This window comes from Ovis canadensis, chromosome 4 (assembly GCF_042477335.2).
Source record: "Ovis canadensis isolate MfBH-ARS-UI-01 breed Bighorn chromosome 4, ARS-UI_OviCan_v2, whole genome shotgun sequence".
Classification (NCBI taxonomy): domain Eukaryota; kingdom Metazoa; phylum Chordata; class Mammalia; order Artiodactyla; family Bovidae; genus Ovis; species Ovis canadensis.
Genome location: NC_091248.1, coordinates 89820599 through 89839914, shown reverse-complemented (window position 1 = coordinate 89839914; position 19316 = coordinate 89820599). Strand labels below are relative to the sequence as shown.

The 19316-nt window shown below is 51.8% G+C and overlaps 1 protein-coding gene across 5 annotated transcripts in view; it reads right to left on the bottom strand.

Moving 5' to 3' along the window:
- Positions 1-19316, bottom strand: part of TNS3 (tensin 3) — a 223255-nt gene that overhangs the window by 52717 nt on the left and 151222 nt on the right. For all 5 annotated transcript variants that reach the window (XM_069586826.1, XM_069586828.1, XM_069586827.1 and 2 more), the window contains one exon: positions 12314-13573. In XM_069586826.1, the coding sequence (XP_069442927.1) occupies positions 12314-13573 (1260 nt within the window). The remainder of the gene's footprint in view (positions 1-12313; positions 13574-19316) is intronic.

Here is a 19316-nt window from a genome sequence, read left to right as displayed (position 1 = left end):
CCTGTGCCCAAGCCGGCTGGGTCCCTGCAGATGGCTCGGCAAACCACCCCCTCCTGGGGCCTTCCTCAGGCAAAGGGCATCCGGGGCCACCCCCTGCCCTGCTCAGCCCTGGTGCAGCCAATAGAAAAGGCCCCAGGAGCCCACTGCCCTCCAAGTCACAAAAGCGATAGGAATCAGCATAGAAACCATGGAAACCTAGGATGACAGGGTTACCAACAATCCCAGTGACCTGCGAGTCCCCGTACAAGCCCTGCTCACATTCTCAGCCAGGGGTCTGTGTGGGGGATCTGGTGGGGAGCAGCTCTTCCTGAACAAAATGCTGCCTACCGGTCTCATCCTCGGGATTTTCACTTTCCCACCAACACGTAGCACCGCGACATAGTCTGCAGTGGCCGTACAACAAGAGGCAGCCCACTCCAGCCAGTCCCTACGCTGGGCAGTCAGATGTCTTCAGATCCTCCTCCTCTCCTCCTGACACAGGATATGATACACACCAGGCCTCAAGACCCACCTATCCAGGCTGGAAAGGGGGCAGGTGTTCTCAGGTACCCCCCTCATCACTACTCCCAAAGGTCTGAGAATCTCAGTGTTTCAGTGATTCACCTTATTCATGGGTGGAGCTGGGGTCAAAGACAGAGAAATACCACATGCTGAGCCTGAGTGCATCTGTATGCGAGGCATCACCTCAGTCCAGGCCAGGCTGAGGGGTAGGGCTCAGCTTCACTATGGGATGTTGGACCTTGCTGAGTATGAGCGACAAGCAAGGCTTGCCCATTCAGTCATTCAGGCCACTCACAGGGACAGAGCCCTGCTGGGATCAGGGCAGTGCAGCCTTACACCGGCCACCACAAGAAAGTGGCATGGAGTGAGTGCAGGAAAATTTGGGGGTGCTGAAGACAGAACAGGAGAGCCAGTCCTCATATGGGGGCACCCAGACATACCCACTGAGCCCTGGAGAAGTGGGGGTCTGGGGCCAAGAAGCGGGGTGCCCGCCAAGCACTTAGCACCTGGGACTGAATACAGCCTAACTAGGAAGGTGGCACAATGGTTGCCAATCTACCACTGAACCAATGGAGGTTCAAGAGGTGACATTCTCAGATAACTCACTAGAAAACTGTATTTTTAGAAGCCAGGAGCCCCTTGGCTACTCTTCACCTAAATACAGAGAACTCCCAGTTATGCAACAGAGTGAAATCACAGAGCACACAGATTTTCCCTGCACGGTGCTAGGGCAGATTCAGATTTATCTGGGTAACTACCTGATCCAATTTAAAAATGAACTTGAGAACCAGCGAGGTGAGGTGACCCACTCTACCTGCTCAAATAAAGCCTGGACCTGCGTAGGGGCCAGCACAGGGAGTCACCACCCAGCACCCAGGCACAGAACACCCATCCATGCTCGGAGTCCTACAGCAAGCAGAATCTCTCCTGCCTCACCAAACAGTGGGACAGCCTCCGGAAGGCTAGGCCACAGCCCCAAGATGAAACATGAATGTGAAACAGTGATTCTAAATGTGACTGAACATTAAAATCACACTAAACATCCTGACTCTAGGGCCTCACCCCTTACCTGTGAAGTCACAACCCTCAGGAGTGAGGTCCAGGTGTCAGCACTTTTTTTAAACGCTCATATTTCCAACACACAAACAAGCTTGAGATCCAGGGCTCATCTCAACCTTGGATTCACACTGGAGTTTCACAAGTGGGTAACATTTAAGATAATTCTGACCCCTGAGACATGACCCAGGCCAATCCAACCGAACCTCCTGGAGGCGGAAGCTACACGGGCACTTTCATCACCTGCATTTTGTCCAGTTCCTAGGTGAGTGTGCTGTGCAGCCAGGTGGCAAATGCCGGCTCTGATGAGTGAATGAAAACTCATGACCTCCTAAAACATGACCTTTGTCTTCTATCTGGGGCACTTCGAGGTAAAGCGTCCTTAATCTATTTATTTATCTCTATACGATCATATAAGAATGAAGCCTGCGTCATCAAGGCTTGCACGGTGGGTTCTGGAAACTCCCTCGCCTTCCTAGAAGCAAAAACAATCGACAAGGATTCATCTGGATTATTTGGCTCCCGAGTTAAGTTTGAGGCCTCCTGATTTCAGCTCATTCAAATAAACATGTGCATCCTCTAAAGAGAGAGTGGCAAAGGGAAAGTGACAACGAGAAACCCAAACACTCTTCCCAGCTTAAATGTTCCCAGAATGACTTAGCAATGACGTAAGGAGCTTTTCCCTCCTTAAACTGAAATAGGAACTGATTCAGCTGCAGGGTATATTCTTAAAGGGTTGGGTGATGCCTTTTAGAAATTCCTAGTCTGAGCGCAGAATAATGTTGAAGAGCTCAGGGAGCAGCCTCACCCCCTGGGATCCCTCTCTGACCCAATGGACCCCAGAGCCTTAGGAGCGTGTATAGGAATGCAACCTGCACACTTCAACCAAAGAACGCCAAGAGGCTGAGGAAAGGACGCCTACCATTTGGATTACAAAAGTGGAAATCCTTTCCACTGGGGAACAGCAAAGTGCTTGGTTAGGTGGTAGCATTTCCCTAAAATGACAGATTTAAAAGGGAAACTGATTGTGTCCAAAAAGCTAGGAAGCATTCCCTTCTACTATAAGAAATTTCAGCAATATGCTCATGTTTTACCCAGAGTAAGCTTGTAATTTACAGCACAGATGTAAAAAGTCGCACAGCAACCAAAAGGGAAGACCACTACTGGCCCCCTGCATGACCCCTACCCGTTAAGACACCATCAACAGAGGCTGGTGCCAAGTTTGAGTTCCTTTTTGCTTATTTGAATTTATTTTATTCTTACCTTCTCCTTCCACCCACTACCATCACTTATCTTACTGGCGTCTCCCCACATACTTCATCTTTCAGCAACTGTGATGATTCCACAGTGCATCTCAGGACGGTCACTAGGACTGTCCACTTTTGGGGCCACCTTCAGTGGAAGGTGACGCAAGAAGATGAGGCCTGAGGCCCGAGGCCCGAATGGCCAATGGGCCGTGAGAAGAAACAACACACAAGACTTGCAGAGAGCAGCCAGAGAGCTGTGACTCCCAGGCCTGTCTCAGCTGGAGCTGTCATAGCCTCTTTATCCTCAGCAAAAGGGGGGTCTTGGTGCTGTCTACCCAAGGATGACATAAGTTAACACTTCTCCGCAGTGAAGGCATATGTGAGCGTCAGTCACACCTGTACTGACCAGCTTATTTCTACCACACACAAGGCAGAACTTCTGGAAACAAGCCATCCATACCAGAGGCCAGGGGGTCACCAAAGCAGACTTTCAAACATCAGAGGGGGCGTCTTCTGGGCAGCTTAGCCAAAGAACTGCCACACGGTCCAGCAGTTCCACTCCTGGGTATTACCCCCAAAGAATGAAAAGTGTCAGTTGCTCAGTCATGTCCAACTCTGCGATCCCAAGGACTATAGCCTACCAGGCTCCGCTCTTCATGGAATTTTCCAGGCAAGAATACTGGAGTGGGTTGCCACTTCCTTCTCCAGGGGATCTTCCTAACCCAGGGATTGAACCTGGGTCTCCTGAATTGTAGGCTGATTCTTTACCGTCTAAGCCACCAGGGAAGCCAGGGGTTCAAACGCATACTTATACGTGAACATTTACAGCAGCTCTATTCACAGTCACCAAAGGGTCACCATCCACAGATGACTGGATAAGCACAGCATGGGCTGTCCATCACTCAGCTGAACATCACTCAGCCTTATGCCACAACACGAGTGAGCCTGCGAAACCTTATGCTGAATCAAAGAGGCCTGACTGCAAAGGCAACACATATCCTAGGACCTCACTTATGTGAAATGCCCAGAGGAGGGGACTCCCCAGAGACAGGAAACAGACTGGGGCTCCCAGGGGCTGGGAGAGTGGGGAATGGGGGTGACTGCCCCTGAGTACAGATTTCCTTTTGAAAGTTTAGAAGTGCTCTGGAGCTAGATAGAGGGGATGGTTATATGACATTGTGAAGGTACTTAATGCCATTTAATTGTACATTTTAAATGCTTAAATGGTGAATTTTACAATAGATGCATTTTTCCCCAATAAAAAGGATCTGAGGGGATGATTTTTGTTCCCTAGGCTGGCCTGCCTGAGGGTTTTCACCTTAGGATGAACACTAAATTAAATAAATTGCTTTTTTAAAAAAAATTTATACTTTAACATGAGTGTTAGGGTGTTACATATATTTTAAAAAACTGTGTTTAAGTAGTTTATATAAGCTGTGACTTTGATTTCAGGGTAGTAAAGTTGGCATCAGATAAGAGATGTTCTAAACACAGAATGGTGGGTCTGAGGGGTTGAGAATCACTGCTGCAGGCCAGCCCAGGTGGTGCAGAGCAGGTAGAAGAGGCCACACCTGCAGGCCTCTCAGGAACGTGGGGAGACGCCCGTCAGGGTGACCGCCTGGGGCACTCAAATCCGCCTGTTGGTACAGTGAGGGTCGCTGGAGCAAAAGGAACTGATTCATCAACTCTCAAATTTATAACATGCTTTTTATGCAATGAAAGTAAGTAGTTGAAACAACAGCTCCCAGCAATGACCATGCATTTCTCACTCTAAAATCTTTCCCAAATTAGAAGCATGCAGAGCTCCCTGCAACATGGCAGGCCAACTCCATCACCAAATGTGCGCTTGTGGGCATCTGTTTGTCCACCGCTCTTCATGGTCCTAAAGCATCAGTTTGACAGGGCATGGCTTGTCCTAACCCCAGGCGGGACCCTCCTTTTGGACTGCTGATGGCACCTGAATACCCCACCTACCACTTGTCTTCAGTGATAGGACCTCATAGGTGGAGAAAGTGCAGTTTCCCCTGTGGCAACAAATAGAGAACAAGAGTCCTTCCCAGAAACATCACCAGAAGCCCTCAGCTTGGGTTCACTGGCCAGCGCTCCACAATCTCTTTTACCCTGGTTCCCTCCCTGGTAGGCTTGGGTAGGAGGAAGTTCCTCCCCCGCCACCAAAATTCTTGGTTCCTCCTGCTTTCCAGGAGATCATGATTGGCATGGGGTGGCTGGGGGTGGCGGCGGTGGTAATAGAGCAAAGGGACAGTCACAGGTCAGTGTTTTCCATGGAGATGGGTGGTGAGCCTGGACACGTGGGGAAGAGATGGGGGTCGGGAAAGCATTTCAGAGAGAATGTGACCCTAGGCTGACCTAAGACCACCAAGAGAGTCCCTGACAGGTGGAGGCCACTGAATGGAGCTCCAGGCCTCCTCAGGCTCCCTGAGGGAAGCATCGTGCCAGGTGGCTCCCTGCTCCTGTGTGTTCTGAGGTCCAGGGCAGCCTGCAGCTGTACTGAGACTGGTCAGTATGACACACAGCCTGAAAATATATGCTCCAGCTGAGGTTGAAAACAACATCCAGAGCGGTCATGAGGACACCGACGGTACCCAGTAAGCCTTCGCTGACCCAAGGACGCTCACCACCTTGTTCAGTGGGAACAGCTCTAGCGGACAGTACCCAGTAAGCCTTCGCTGACCCAAGGACGCTCACCACCTTGTTCAGTGGGAACAGCTCTAGCGGACAGCTGAAGGTACAGGGGGTTTCAGTGTGCAATGAGAGGGCAGGTTTGAAGGTGGAGTTAGATTAACTGGGTCCAGGGACTGTGATCACAGCAGGCAGCCAGAAACTCTAACCACAAGCCCCTTCCAGACTTATGTGATCAGGACCTTGTACATGGAAGGAAGGAGGAAGAGAGGCAAGTGGAGGGTGAGACAGCGTCAGGCAGACACCCACGTCGGAGCCATGACTTTGACAGACTCGAAGGGATGCAAATATGCATACACAGAGCAGGTCAATTAAGAAATTACTGTAGCCTTTAAAATATACTCACCTTTTCTTGTGTGTTAAAAACACATAACACTACACTTACCACCTTGACCATTTTTAAGTGCACAGTTCAGTGTTAAGCATATTCAGACTGTTCTGCAACAGATCTCTGTTTGACTTTCTCATCTTGCAATACTGAATAAAAGTGACTCAGCTGAAGATGCTGAAGAGGTATGGAGGTATAGACACATTGAGCTCTACTCTGCTAGAGCTCTTCAGATAACATGAGTGAACCCGAATCCAGACTTCATTAGACTTGCGAGCATAGCACCCACCATCTAAACCCGCCCAAAGAGAACCAAATCCTAGTTTCAATGAGTTAGCGCTTTGCTCTGTGTTTCCCAGAGGAAACCAGCGGAACTCATCCTTCACCCTCTTATTCCTGAGATTGCCTGCAGCTGCCAGGGTGGGCCCTACCAAGTCCTATCCGCCCAAGGACACAGAACTGCAGCCAGCTTCTGCAGGGATGCCAGGTCCTGCCCCCTGGATACAGGACCACCCCTGACCAGCCAATGGTCATCCTGTCTTGGAAGGTGATGAGAAAAGGCCTAAGGGTGGAGAGACAAGCACTGAGCCCTCCTTCTCTGCTCAATACATCCCCAGATCACACAGTCTGCAGCAGGTTCTGATCCTGATCCGGTACCCTCTTCCCGGAAATGCCTAAGAACTAACACAGGAAGGGCCCATGGGCCAACTCTGAGTCTGAGTCACCTGCCCTCTCTGACCTCAGGCTTCCTCTTTGTGACAGGACGTCATCTTCCACCTCGTTCAACCAGAGGAACCAGGAGTGCTTTGAAAGCAGGCAATCCTGGAGGAGGCTTCTTAGCTCTGAGAAGCCCGGCTTCCCTGGAAGCACAGGGGCTGCCCCTAAAGCCTTGCAGCAGCTCGCTGGGGTCCACAGTAGGCCTGGGTCCTGCTGCCCCAGGTGATGCTGGGGTCAGCCCAAGAAACTTTTCCCCGACTCAGGGTCTGTGACCTTGGGGAACAGAGGAAATACTGAAGGCAGGAATTCTGTCTCAGATGTGTTCTGTGTCCACACTCAACCCTTCTTCCCTCTTCTCCTCCCTCTCCGTGCACCTGGATTCCTGATCCGTGAACACACCTGCACTTCCGCGCACCTGGGCCCGGCCTCTCCCCAGTGTCTGCACAGCCCGCACCCACCTTTCCCCCAGAAAGGCCTTGCTCTCTACTCCCCGATGCCCCTGGATCTCCTGTCACACCCCTGTGGGCTCCTGCCGCCACAGCTCCCACCCGTGCTCAGGAGGTCCCACACTCATGGTGCGGACCCACGGCTGAGGACCTTGGGTTCTCATACTGGTTCCCTTTGGCTGGAGTTTAATGCATAATTTAAATTGATGGGCTTCCCACTATCAAGGACTGGAAGTTGATACTTGTTACTGTGACTCTCCTTCAGCATAAATCAGACCTTTGACGTGGACGGGCACTCCTGCAGGGATGACTGTGCCCACAGAAGCACAAGAGGGGCGCTGGCACAATGTCCTAGTGCCAGCTGTGAACTGAACATGAGGCCGGCCAGGAGCCGACAGTTGTGGGTGGGGGAGTTGATGTGCCACGAATAAAGTATCTCGACAATAGGAAACAAGGAGCCCGCAGGTATGAGCAAAGAGAGCTGGCCTCCTGCCATCCGTGGAATCATAAACTTCACATATTGAGTCATTCCTTTTGTTACTTGGTATTATCAGTTGAAATCTCCCCTCACTTAAAGGATGTGATCTAAGAAACCCACTTTGGAGCAGGGATGCAATGCAGCTGGGTGGCCTCAGGGGTGGGGCAGCACAAGGCCCCAGCAGTGCCCAGACAGGCTGTGGCTGAAGCACAGTCTGATGTCCGCTCAGAGCAGGGGAGCCGCAGAGGCGCTGAGCACCTGCACGGAGTGAAACGCCTCCACACCTCACCCCATTTGATAAGGCCTCCCAAGGCTTTCTGAGACTCCACCACTGTAGGGCCTTTCTCTTGTCTCATGAGCCAAGACTGACTTCCTACACAGCCCATGATGAACCTCGCCAAGTTCTCCAAGCCAATTCAGCAAAGACACATGAGTTCTTGGAGGGCCACCTGCACTTCCACCAGCACATCTGCTCTATTTACAAACATTACTATGTGACAGGAAACAAACGAAGTCACTGGTACTGCCCTCCAGGGGATTTTTGATCTGGGAGAAGAATTTGAGTGGAATTAGGTCTCAGCCATAGGATGCAGAGTGAGACAGATGGAGGCTGTTTATACACTATGAAAGTGAAAGGCGCTCAGTGGTGTCTAACTCTTTGCAACCCCATGGACTGTAGCCTGCCAGACTCCTCTGTCTGTGGAATTCTCCAGGCCAGAATACTGGAGTGGGTAGCCTAACCCTTCTTCAGGGGATCTTCCTGACCCAGGAATCAAACTGGGGTCTCCTGCATTGCAGGCGGGTTCTTTACCAGCTGAGCTTCTAGGGAAGCCTGTTTATTCATTGGGAATGAACATCAGGGGTGATGCAGACATAGCGCCAAGAACAGGGAAGGTGCTGAGTGGCAGTGCTCACTATCACCTACCATCACCACCCCCACCACCGTCATCATCATCACCCTCACCACCATCACCACCACCATCATTATCATCATTAACCCTACCACCACCACCATCCTCAATATTATTATTATTGTGCTGACTGCAGGTAGACTTTCTCAGAAAATGCTTAGCCTTCGCATGTAATTGTCATCTCAGAAGTAACCAGCGCCATGGTAGACATGCTGCTGCCCGAAGAGCTGGTGCAGTGTGAGCCGTGCAGGACATGGCAGCAATCCCCAGGAGGAGTTCCAGGTAACACCACCCCCAACTCCCTACCACCAGGTAACTTGTCTTTCTCATAATCAGGACACAATCTGCAAACAGTGAAGGATTTCACTAACTTCAGGATGCTAAAGTTTCTGTGACAAACCTTTTTCTACACTCAGAATTAAGACACACTATGCGGCAGTCAGCATCTGGGAGCAAGATGCAAGGCAGGCCAAGGAGGGTCTCATGCAGAAAATACAGCTTCATAGAAGCTTTCCAGCCTATCTGCTATTTGTGTGCAAGACATGAGGCCACTCTGGTCAGATACTGACCCACATCAATAGGGTGAGCCTCAGGCACACAGACATGGGACGACGCATCTGTGGGCTGAGAGCCATTGTCCTGCAAATATCATGGAGCCTTTCAGACTCATCGTCCCCTTCCTACTCAGTATGGCAGAGTCAAGAACCACATGTGGACCAGTGCCGCTTGGCAGCCCTGGCTTCCCCCATCCAGAGGATGGATGTGTGCACTGGGGATCTGAACATCTTCAAAGCACAGGGATCCAGCATCCCCGAACCTTCTGAAAGGTTCCACAACTCAGCATCAGTTGGTTAGCTGACTCTCCTTGCCATCTACTGATTTTTTTCTATTGCTGGCTGATCTAGCTTTTTTTGCAGTTGAAAGATGTAAATACTCAGATGACATTTCAATATTAAAATCGACACTACACTACACTAGTCCTCTACACTAGCCAGGGAGAGAAGGAAGTTCTCTCTCCACCTCAATTCAAAGGGCTGAAAGCTAGAGACACGCACATTCTTTAGATGGGATTTCTAGCAAGACAAGACGTCCCAGAACGAGAGCCAGAAGTCCACCTGCAGACTGTTCCAAGAACCCTCTACACTGTCCAGATCCTTTTCATCAGTGTGGTGTGAGTCTCCAAGGCTCTGCACTTCCCAGCTCGGCACTGTTCTCAAACAGGAGCTCACTCTGAAACTGAAAGCCGAACTCCGAGTTAGAAGGCCAGTCCTCACGCTGTAAGCTGCCAGCTGCCCAGCTGGCGGGTATTCATCGCTGCTCAGGGGTCCTACCAGAAGCTCATGCCCAAATTTCAGGAGTCTCTGAAGATTAGTGCCCATGTTTATTTATACCTCATCCCCTGACATCACCATAGTTTTACAAGTATGGAAGAAAACTGACAAATACCCAAGATTCCTAACAAACATGAATGGATTAATAAACACTCTTAACTGAATTTGCATAATTAATAACCTAACATTCGCTGAAATTTTACAGGTCTGTTGAAGTATTCAAGTCCCTTCATTTTAAAAATGTCACTACTTTATAAGATCAGGAAATAGAAAAGATCTAAAATCAAAATTAAAATTCCAGTAATTACAGGGATGAGTTTATCAAGTAATTTAAGTATAGCTAACTAAAGGTTGGAGGAGATGAAGGGACTTTCTAAAACCCCAGGCTCTATGTTCTACTGTTACAAGACAGAAGAATCATTCGGGACTATGTTCCATCCACTGGAAAACGAACTAAAGGAAGCTGTCAGACGGTAACCCGAGCTTAGAATCCTTCCCTCTTCCATACACTCAGCCACCTCCAACCTCTTCCAAATCTCAAAGGAGGTTTTAATCCAAGAAAGAAAGAAAGAAAAAAAAGATTTCTGGTTTTAATTTTTCCAAGAAATTCTTTATAAGTAGGTTTGGCGAGGTAAGAGACAGGATGCGGATAGCTTTGTTCCCACTGAAACTTTTTTTAAACTCAGAATCTCCTGAATGTATCTGACTAAATGAGTTCATATATCCAAATCCTTCCATCCGTTTTGTTGCTACAATTAACTACTGTTGTCTGACAGCTACATATTCAAGTCTGATAACCTACTCCCAGAAGGCTCTCTCAGTTTTTCCCAACTCCCAAACTTCTGATATCCAAAGGCCCAGGTACTCAGGGAAAGGAAATGAATGTCACAGCGTGCTTGCGAACTCAGTGGCTTCAGTCATGTCCCACTCTTTGTGATCCCATGGACTTAGCCCACCAGGCTCCTCTGTCCACAGGGTTCTCCAGGCAAGAACACTGGAGTGGGTTCTTGCCAACCCAGGGATCGGACCTGCGTCTCCTGCACTGCAGGTAGATTCTCTAGCATCGAGCCACCAGGAAGCCCGGATGTCACAGCATCATCACACTTAGGATCCAGGTACCCTTCAGGGGCTTGTGGACCAGCACTGCCTGTACTTTTCCACTAGCCGGGTATGTGATAGGGATTAATAGATGGAGCGAAGAGAAATTCAGAAACTACACCCTTAACCCAAAGCACACAGTCAGCCAACGCACAGTTAGACAGGCCCGAGGTCTGCAAAGCTCAGGTTCCCCAAGCCATCTGGGACCTGGCTGGGTCTGAAATCCACCCTGTATGACTGCAAAGCAGGCAGGGCCTCTGTGTGCAGCCACGGGGCTGAGTCCTGCTCTATTGCAAACCACCTATGAGACCTTGCAAGGCCATGTCCTGACACCTCTGGAAACTCAACTGTAAGATGGGAAGGGCCCTTGCAGCTGAACGGCCTGAGAAGATGAAAGGGCCCAGAACGATGCCAGCGGCAAGAGCAGCACTTCTGCCCCATCAGTGACCCGGGCTCAGCCCTCGGGGTCAGACTCAGGACTAGGAGGAAGCTACGGAATCCTTCCTTCATCCCGCCTCCCATCTTCACTCTTAGAGGCAGCATCCTTAGGGAACCAGCTGATACCAAAGATGTGGATGCGCACCTCCATGCCAACACAGGGACGCCTGGTCTCACTGGTCAGCACACTCTCAACCCCACGGTGACCCCTGGGTCCTTGCAGCTCCACCCCTCCCTAAACCTCCCCAGACTTCAGCAGCACTCAGGTTTGGATACTTGATTTGGCCCTTCTCCTCTGTGTGGAAGCTTCTAGACTTGGCCCCATCTCCTCTGTGTGGAAGTTTCTATAAACACACTCCCCCGATGGCCTCACATACTATTCCTTGACCCACTCTGTCCCAGTGCCCACAACCTGCGGGGCATCCGCCCTGGTCCTACAGCCTGTGCCTTTCCAACATGGAGAGCCTATCACAGGCTAGAACTCAACGCTTGCTCCCACATCCACTCAGCCATACACCCAGAGGTCACCTCTCTCCACTACAGCCACCTGCAGCCTTCCCAGGCCTGGCCCTGACTCCACACAAGCCACGTTCTAAGAGCCTGCACAGTGCCCGCCTCCTGCGCAGCAGAGCCCAGAAGGCTCCAGGGTGTACACAGGGACACCCTCAGGGCTCACATCCCTGTTGTCCTGGGGCTGCCGCTGGACCGTGCAGCCTGCTGTGGTGGCTGGGAGCCTTACCAAGCCTCTAGGCCCCAACTCCTCAGAACCTACCCCTCCATTACTCCTCCCACTCCCCACCTCCATCCACCCCATGACCCTCTCTCTCTAGCTTGAGCTTGCTGCCCCATGAACAGCCTCCCTGGGTGGCCAGCTCGTGGCTACCGTCCACACCTGAATGGTGTGCTCACTTGCCTGTCCTCACAAGACTGTGCCCAAGGCCCCAACTGTCCTCCTCATTCCCCTCTTTCAGACTCTGTGACGAGCCCAGAGCTCTTCCATAAAACCTTATTCTATAAAACACAGACACAGGCAAGTGTGCATCGCATGAAACCCCAGCTCACCTTGCCTCACTGGGGCCCTGCCAGGGCCATCTCCTGTGTCCTGCAGGCGGCCACTGGCCCGCAGCCCGCCTCCCATGCCTTCTGGGGGCATGGGGCCGTTGGCCTGGCTGCCTGACATGTTCATGTGGGTGGGGATGGGCTCAAAGGTGGGGTCCAGCTCCAAGATCAGCCTGTTGAGCTGTTCGATTGACTGGTCGATGTCCAGGGTGGGTGAGCCTGGGGAAGGGTCTGCACCCAGCTCCGGGCCAGTACCATTCACGACTTTGACATCTGGAATCCTGGGTCTGAAGGCTACTTTGCCAGGAGGGGGTCTCTGTATATCGGGAGGATGTGGTCCAGGGCCTATGCCCCTCTGGACGGCCACTCTGCTGCTGGCCCCCCGAGTGGGGGTGAGCGGGACCCTAGGCTGCGTCTGCAGCAGGCCAGAACTGTCGGCTGCACCACGGCTGCTGAGCCTGGCCTCCCCATCAGGGGCAAAGCTGTACTGGTGAGCGGCCACCATCTGCTGCTGGCGCACCCAGGTCTGCGTGGAGTAGCTGCTTGGCCCGTAGGCCTGTGTCTGGGCGGGCACAGAGGGCTTCCTGAGCACAGGCTGCGGCTGCTTCGGCTCGCGGCTCCCAAAAGCCCGCTCTCGCTCGAACAGGGGCTCCACGGCGAGTCCCAGATCTGGGGCCAGAGCACCATGCTGATCTTCGCCGGCGGTGCTGCCGAATCCATCAGACAGGAGGGAGTTCTGGCTGCTCTGGTGGCAGGTGAAGGGGCTCAGGTGGGCTGACTGGTGGCCCTCAGAGGAGGACAGGGTCCCGATGCTGTCCACGCTGTGCAGGTCGTGGCTGGGCATCTCGTCATCCAGGATGTCCGTCTCTCGGTCCTTGGGGGTGGTGTCTCCGTTCACGTGGACCTGCGCCGGTACAACGTGGCGGGTCCCGCTGTACTTGCTGCGAGCATCACTCATATCCTTCACGGGGCTTCCAGAATCCTCGAGGCCAAAGCCACTGAGCAACTGATCCAGCTCGGCCTTTTCCTGGGGGCTCAGGCCCCTCTTGGGTCCTGGAGTCAGGTGCTCCTCGGTCCTGTCGGTCCTCACCGAGGCTGTGGAGTGGCCCGAGTCACTGCTGACAGACAGGGTGTGGTCGCTATGGTCTGGGCTGCTGGTGGCTGGTACGGCAGGGGACCCGCCTGGGACACTGGGATCTGAAGCACTCTTCTTTCTCACCTTGGCGTAAAGACTGCCGTCCACAGGGCCCTGCGTATGCAGCACTGGTGGGGAGAAAACGAGAGACAGACTGTAAGTCAAAGATGAAAGGGGGCTTTGGGCTCTTAGAACACATCTATATTTTGTCTGAATAAACAAATTCATAACTTAGAATGCTCAGGGCCAAAGACTCTCCTAGAATCCAAAAATTCTACATATACTCCTGCATAGCAAATGCCCACAAAGAAATCTGAATAACCAAACATCTTCAGGCCCTACCTCTTTATGCAAAGAGAATGGTCATTTAGAGAATCTTTGGGCTTCCTCACACTCAGAGTCACCTTGCCTCGAGGGCTCACTGTTCATTTCATCTGTAGCATGAATGGTGAGCACAGCTCCACTCACGAGTCTCCAAGACTCGAGAATGGACGGTGCATATAAGACAGGAGAGAGCTTCTGTCGGCACCTACAAGGCATCTTCCAGCGGCCTGGGTAACAAGTCCTTAGTAAACTGAACATCTAACACAGGTGCCTGCTGTTCTCAACCTGAGATCTGCTAGAATCCAAATACGCAGCTCAACAAAAAGAGAAAGCACAGGAACTGGTCTCCGGCCTGCCTTCCTGGAAGTGCAGCATCTTTGGGCCAAGAAGGTGCCCACGAAGGCACAGCAGGACCTCGAAACACAGAGGGGTAAGCACTGATCTCCATGCACAGGGACGGCCAAGGAACACAAAATTAGGTCTCCAATGCAGATGGGGAGAGTGGAACCCTCTGCCACTATCACTAATTACAGACTTGGCGGCGGCAGTCAACCACTCACTGGCTTACAACAAAGAGCTGGGAGGGCACTCAATAGCACAAGAGAGCTCGCGGTCAGCACCTCGCCACTGCATCCTCCTCTGCCTCCTGTATTCCCAACTGTGAAACTGCAGGCAGACCACAATAACGGAGCCGCAGAGGGCTTGACCCATGTCTGCGGCCCCGGGAGCCACTGCTTTCCAGCGGCGACTGGGCCTGGAGCCGCTCTGAAGGACCCAGCTCTGGCCCTGATGCACTTCACCATCGGCAGGTTTCAGCTTTTTTTAAAAACACAGGGTTGACACTCCAGGACAGAGACCTGTGGGGTATCTTGGGCTGCAATGCTGAGAGCGCATGAGACTCCAGCTTCCTTCTTATCTCAAACGTGCACAAGAGGAAGAAGCAGAGCGAGAAGTGACGGGGGACACTGGACACAGAGATACAGGCTGGTATGAACCTAGGGACCCTCCTTTTAAGGCAGTGCCTGGTGGGAAGGCTGGGGGGAGCAATGATACACAAAATACAGTAAATAAACCAAGCCTGCAAGACACAACTGGATGTGAGCGTCTAAGTAAGAGGCAGGAACTAGATGCAGCCATAGGGTCGTTAGGGAATGGTATCAGTGACAGCTGGTGGTCACAGAGCACCAATCACGGAGTATGCACTCAAGTGTATTTTCTCTGACTTTCTAGCATATTCCCTTTGTAAAGATGAAGAATTGAGGCTGAAAGAGCATGAGTAACTTTCCCAGGTTGGGGAGCTGCTGCAAAGTGCAGATGGGACCAAAACCCAGGTTCTCTGGCTCCACAGGCTGGCACCCCTGCTGCCCGTGCCCCATCCACAGAGACGTGGCAGCCGGTCATGATGTCTGCATGGCGGCAGCGAGTGACCTGAAGGTGCCAGGGGGAGGAGATGCTGGACCCAGCTCCGCACATGAGGACCCCAGAATGAGCGCCCCAAGTTAGGGGACACCTGCAAACATTACCCTTCCCACTGTGAAAGGGAAAAACTGACCCATGTGTGAGCCACTAGGTCACTGTGTTTAGGATGCTCTGGGCTCATGCAGAACAGCCCGTGGGGGAAGTGGGAGCTCATGCAGAACAGCCCGTGGGGGAAGTGGGAGCTGGAGCATAAGACAGACACCAGTTCAAGTCCTCTGCCCCAACCGTGCACAAGCAGGGGGTGCCTGTGCCCTACATGAAACTCGAACACAGACACTGAAAGTCAGAGTACACAGATAAGCATCTTTCATCTCATTTCTTCACCAGCTGTGGCCAAGAAAATAAGGCAAGACCTGGGGAATCAGGTATTCCCTTCTGCTTTGCTGAGTGAGCAGCAGAAGACACTCTGCTCCGTGAGAATCTCAATCCCCGCAGAGCAGAGGAGTGGACAGTGCCGGGCCCAGGGGTGGCCAGGGCAGACCACTAGCCTCACAGCTGGCAGGGAGTTGGCAGTGTCTAGAAACAGATGTTCATGCGCCCATGCTCCAGTCCTCCTCCCTCAATCTGAATGAAAACGTACTGGCACAATGAATTAAGGGAAAAAGGGAAGCCAAGAATGAGCTGTACAAAAATTCTTCTGATTTAAATTCAGGCACTACCCCAAAATGTCCGTTAATTATTTCTAGTAGAGCCCTGTGGCCAGCCCCACATGGAGAACAGTCCACAAGGGCCTGCAGGAAGTGGAACAGGGCAGGATATTCTCTTGGCTGCAGAGTTATGAGTAATCCCAATCTTACTGTTTTTATTAGTATGAGAAATCGTAAAATAATAATAAACACATTAAAAACAACTCGACTGCTGCTGACAAAACACCAGCTCTGTGTGAGGCTGGGCACGGAACATTTAGGCCTTGGTCTCATGGACCCTCAGAGCTTCTCAGGGTATGCAGTGAGGGATGGAGCCAAACCCCACCACAGACTCCTTTCCAAACTTCCTACCATGCGTGCAGGTTCCTTTTTATGGTGGAAAATGTCCAATACATTTTCTGTCTATAGGAAAAGTATACAAACCAAATCAGTGAGCCCTCAAAGTCAGACCCGCCAAAACTCCTAAATCACTCTGTAGGAGCTTCAATCTTCCCAAAGGCAGCACAGGGCCTCTGGGGGGGGGCTGTCCAGGGGCCTCCCTGCTGCACCCACGCTTTGTGATCCCGGGCTGTGGGGGGGCAAGAGGAAAGAGGGGCCTCTGGCACCCACTGCCCCTGCCCTGCATTCTCCACAGAAGGACTCGGACTGAGTTTCCCTGAATCTGCAGGTGGGATTCTTGCTCTGCGTTTACTCCGTGCATTCCTGGTCTTGACGTTTAGACTGTCCAAGCCCCCGATTTATAAAAGGGAATAATCAGTATTATCTTTCAAGACACTTGTAAGAATTAGAGAACATGTACAAAGAACACAGGCCCAGGGCTCCTAATACGTGAGTCCACGTGTGCTGTCGCTCAGTCGCGTCCAATTCTTTGTGACCCCTGGACTGTAGCCTGCCAGGCTCCTCTGTCCATGGGATTCTCCAGGCATACTGGAGTCGGTTGCTGTGTCCTCCTCCAGGGGATCTTCCCGATCCAGGGATCTTCCCGATCCAGGGATCTTCCCGATCCAGGGATCTTCCCGATCCAGGGATCTTCCCGATCCAGGGATCCAACCCACATCTCCTGCGTCTTCTGCATTGGCAGGCAGATTCTTTGCCACTGAGTCACCAGGGAAGCCTAGACTCATATGAGTAGCCACAACTATTAAAAGCTCCTTCCGTGGTGGACCAGGCCTGGCATCCCCTGACTGTGCTGCTTCACTTCTCTCCTGTTCACCACGCAGACCACAGCAGGCGCACACCTGCCCCTGGGCCTTTGCTCATGCCGCTCTCCGCCTGCAGCGCTATCCTGGCTTGCTCTCTCACCTCCTCAGTGTGGGTTCTCCTGACCTTCCTTTCTGTCCCTGCTGGGTGGTTGTCTGCAGCACCCACCTACAGCCAGATATACTGCAGACTTACCAATGTCTCCCCCACAAGAACATGGGCTCCTGGAGGGAAGGGATCTTTTTTTTTGTATCTGGGGATACCTGTGGTATCCCCAGCATTAGGGACCCCCCAGTGGGCCCCGAGTACTGAGAGACTGAATGTTCTGGCTGCTTCTTACATGACAAAACCTAGGGAACTATTTTGGAAAGATGCTCTGCTGTCTTAGCAGGTAAAATTAAAAAAAAAACTAACAACAGCCAAACAAATAAGCAAAAGTCTGATGGCAGAAGTGCCCACAGCCCTTGACCACCTGCAGCCCCAGGGTCTCCACCCCCAGACACCGAAACAACCTCTCCCCCAAGTAGACTGCACAGACCCACTTAGCAGGCCTTCAAATGCCACCCAATAAGACTGGGAAGGTGCTGAAGTCAATGTGAGGGTTTCAAAATATCAATGAAAACAAGAGCTGTGAACCTAAACATGACTCAATGTACCTATCAGATAGGCAGAGGTCCGAGGGACGTCTGAACACTATCTGTGCAGCCGCAGGAACTGCGGGTGTGATAGGGTCCTGACATACAGTAGGTGCATAACAGTGACACAGAATCTTTGCCATTCCCTGTCTCCTTCATCCTCCTGCCACCTGTGAGGTGGACTTTTCCGAGTCAGTTAGTTCCTACAGCGGCAGGGTGGGCAGGGTGCCCCCACCTATGTGTGGCCCCTCTAAACCACACCTGGAGAAGAGTGACCTTGCCTACACTGGGCTGGAATTTTGTTTTCTGAGACCCCATGTGAAAACTGCAGGGTGAGAGCAATGAAAACAGAATCACCAGGGACAAAATTTATCTGGGAGGCTTGGGGGAGGAAGTCACTGCATGACTGACTGCCAAACCCTCCATGGAAAATGAGACATAAGCCCTAACCCGTTCTGTGAAGCCCCAAAAACTCTGGTCAGTTTTCAAGGACGTGCTGACATAACTGATAGCAAAGCAGCCCTTTTAATGAGATTTGGAAAAGTGACGCAACAAGTAATTTTCAGAGAACTGATGAAGCCAAACTCACTTCTGTAATGCTTGGCAGGGCTGGGGCTGGGGTCCCACCACCACCACCATCGCCAGCCCCCAGCGGAAGGCAGGGTGCGGCCCCTCAGGTGAAGGAGGCTTGGGGCTGTGAAGCTCTGCTCCATCACAGAACGCAGAGTGCTATCAGAGCCACTGGGTGGGTGAAGGGTGGAAGTCGGCGTCGTTCACTTCATCTGCCCCTTGCATCCTTTCATATATTTAAATGACATGTTATAATTTTGTGCTTCCAGCTCATGGGGATTTTGAAAGAACTTAATCCTCATTCTGCAAATGGAGACCCCAATCTCCAGACTGGGATGTGAGCCGCCCAGGACCCCCAGCATTTCTGCTGCAGATGCAGGACAAGAAAGAGCCTCTACCTGTCCCAGTGCAGATCAACCATTCGCTGTGCCTCGTCCCTTCCCACTGTCCCCACCCCGCTGAACAAAAGCCAGAGCCCCTTCCAAAAGGTGGCCTGGGAGTTATCTGGTAATGTTTTCCCTGCAGCCAGGGCCTGGTTAAAAATCAAACATAACTACAGCTCCGATTGCTCCCACTAAAAGACACACCAGGGAGGTTCTCAGCTGGAAAAAAAGAAAAGAGCCAGAGGACATTCTCTGCCTCACTAAAGGGCAAAGGCTGCAGGACAGACTCGCCACTCCACACCTGCTATCCTGTGATGATTCCCTGCCCACTCCCACTTGACTTTTGAGTGGGGGCTATCTCACAAGGAGGGAAAGAGACACCCCCAAAATATTTCAAAAGAAAGTGAAGAAGACAGGAAGAAAAATGAAAACATTCCTTCCCATCCTGGCTGAACACAGATTAACCAATGCCCACCTGTGCTCAAAGGTATGTGCTCACAGGTATGTGAAGAATCGGCCAAAGGGAAGGCAACATCTCAACTTCACCTCCATTCAAGTACCAACCACTCAGCCCCTAAAAAGGTGTAGAACTGATCTGTGCTAAGTTCAACTGTCTCCTAGCCCTGCTTCCAA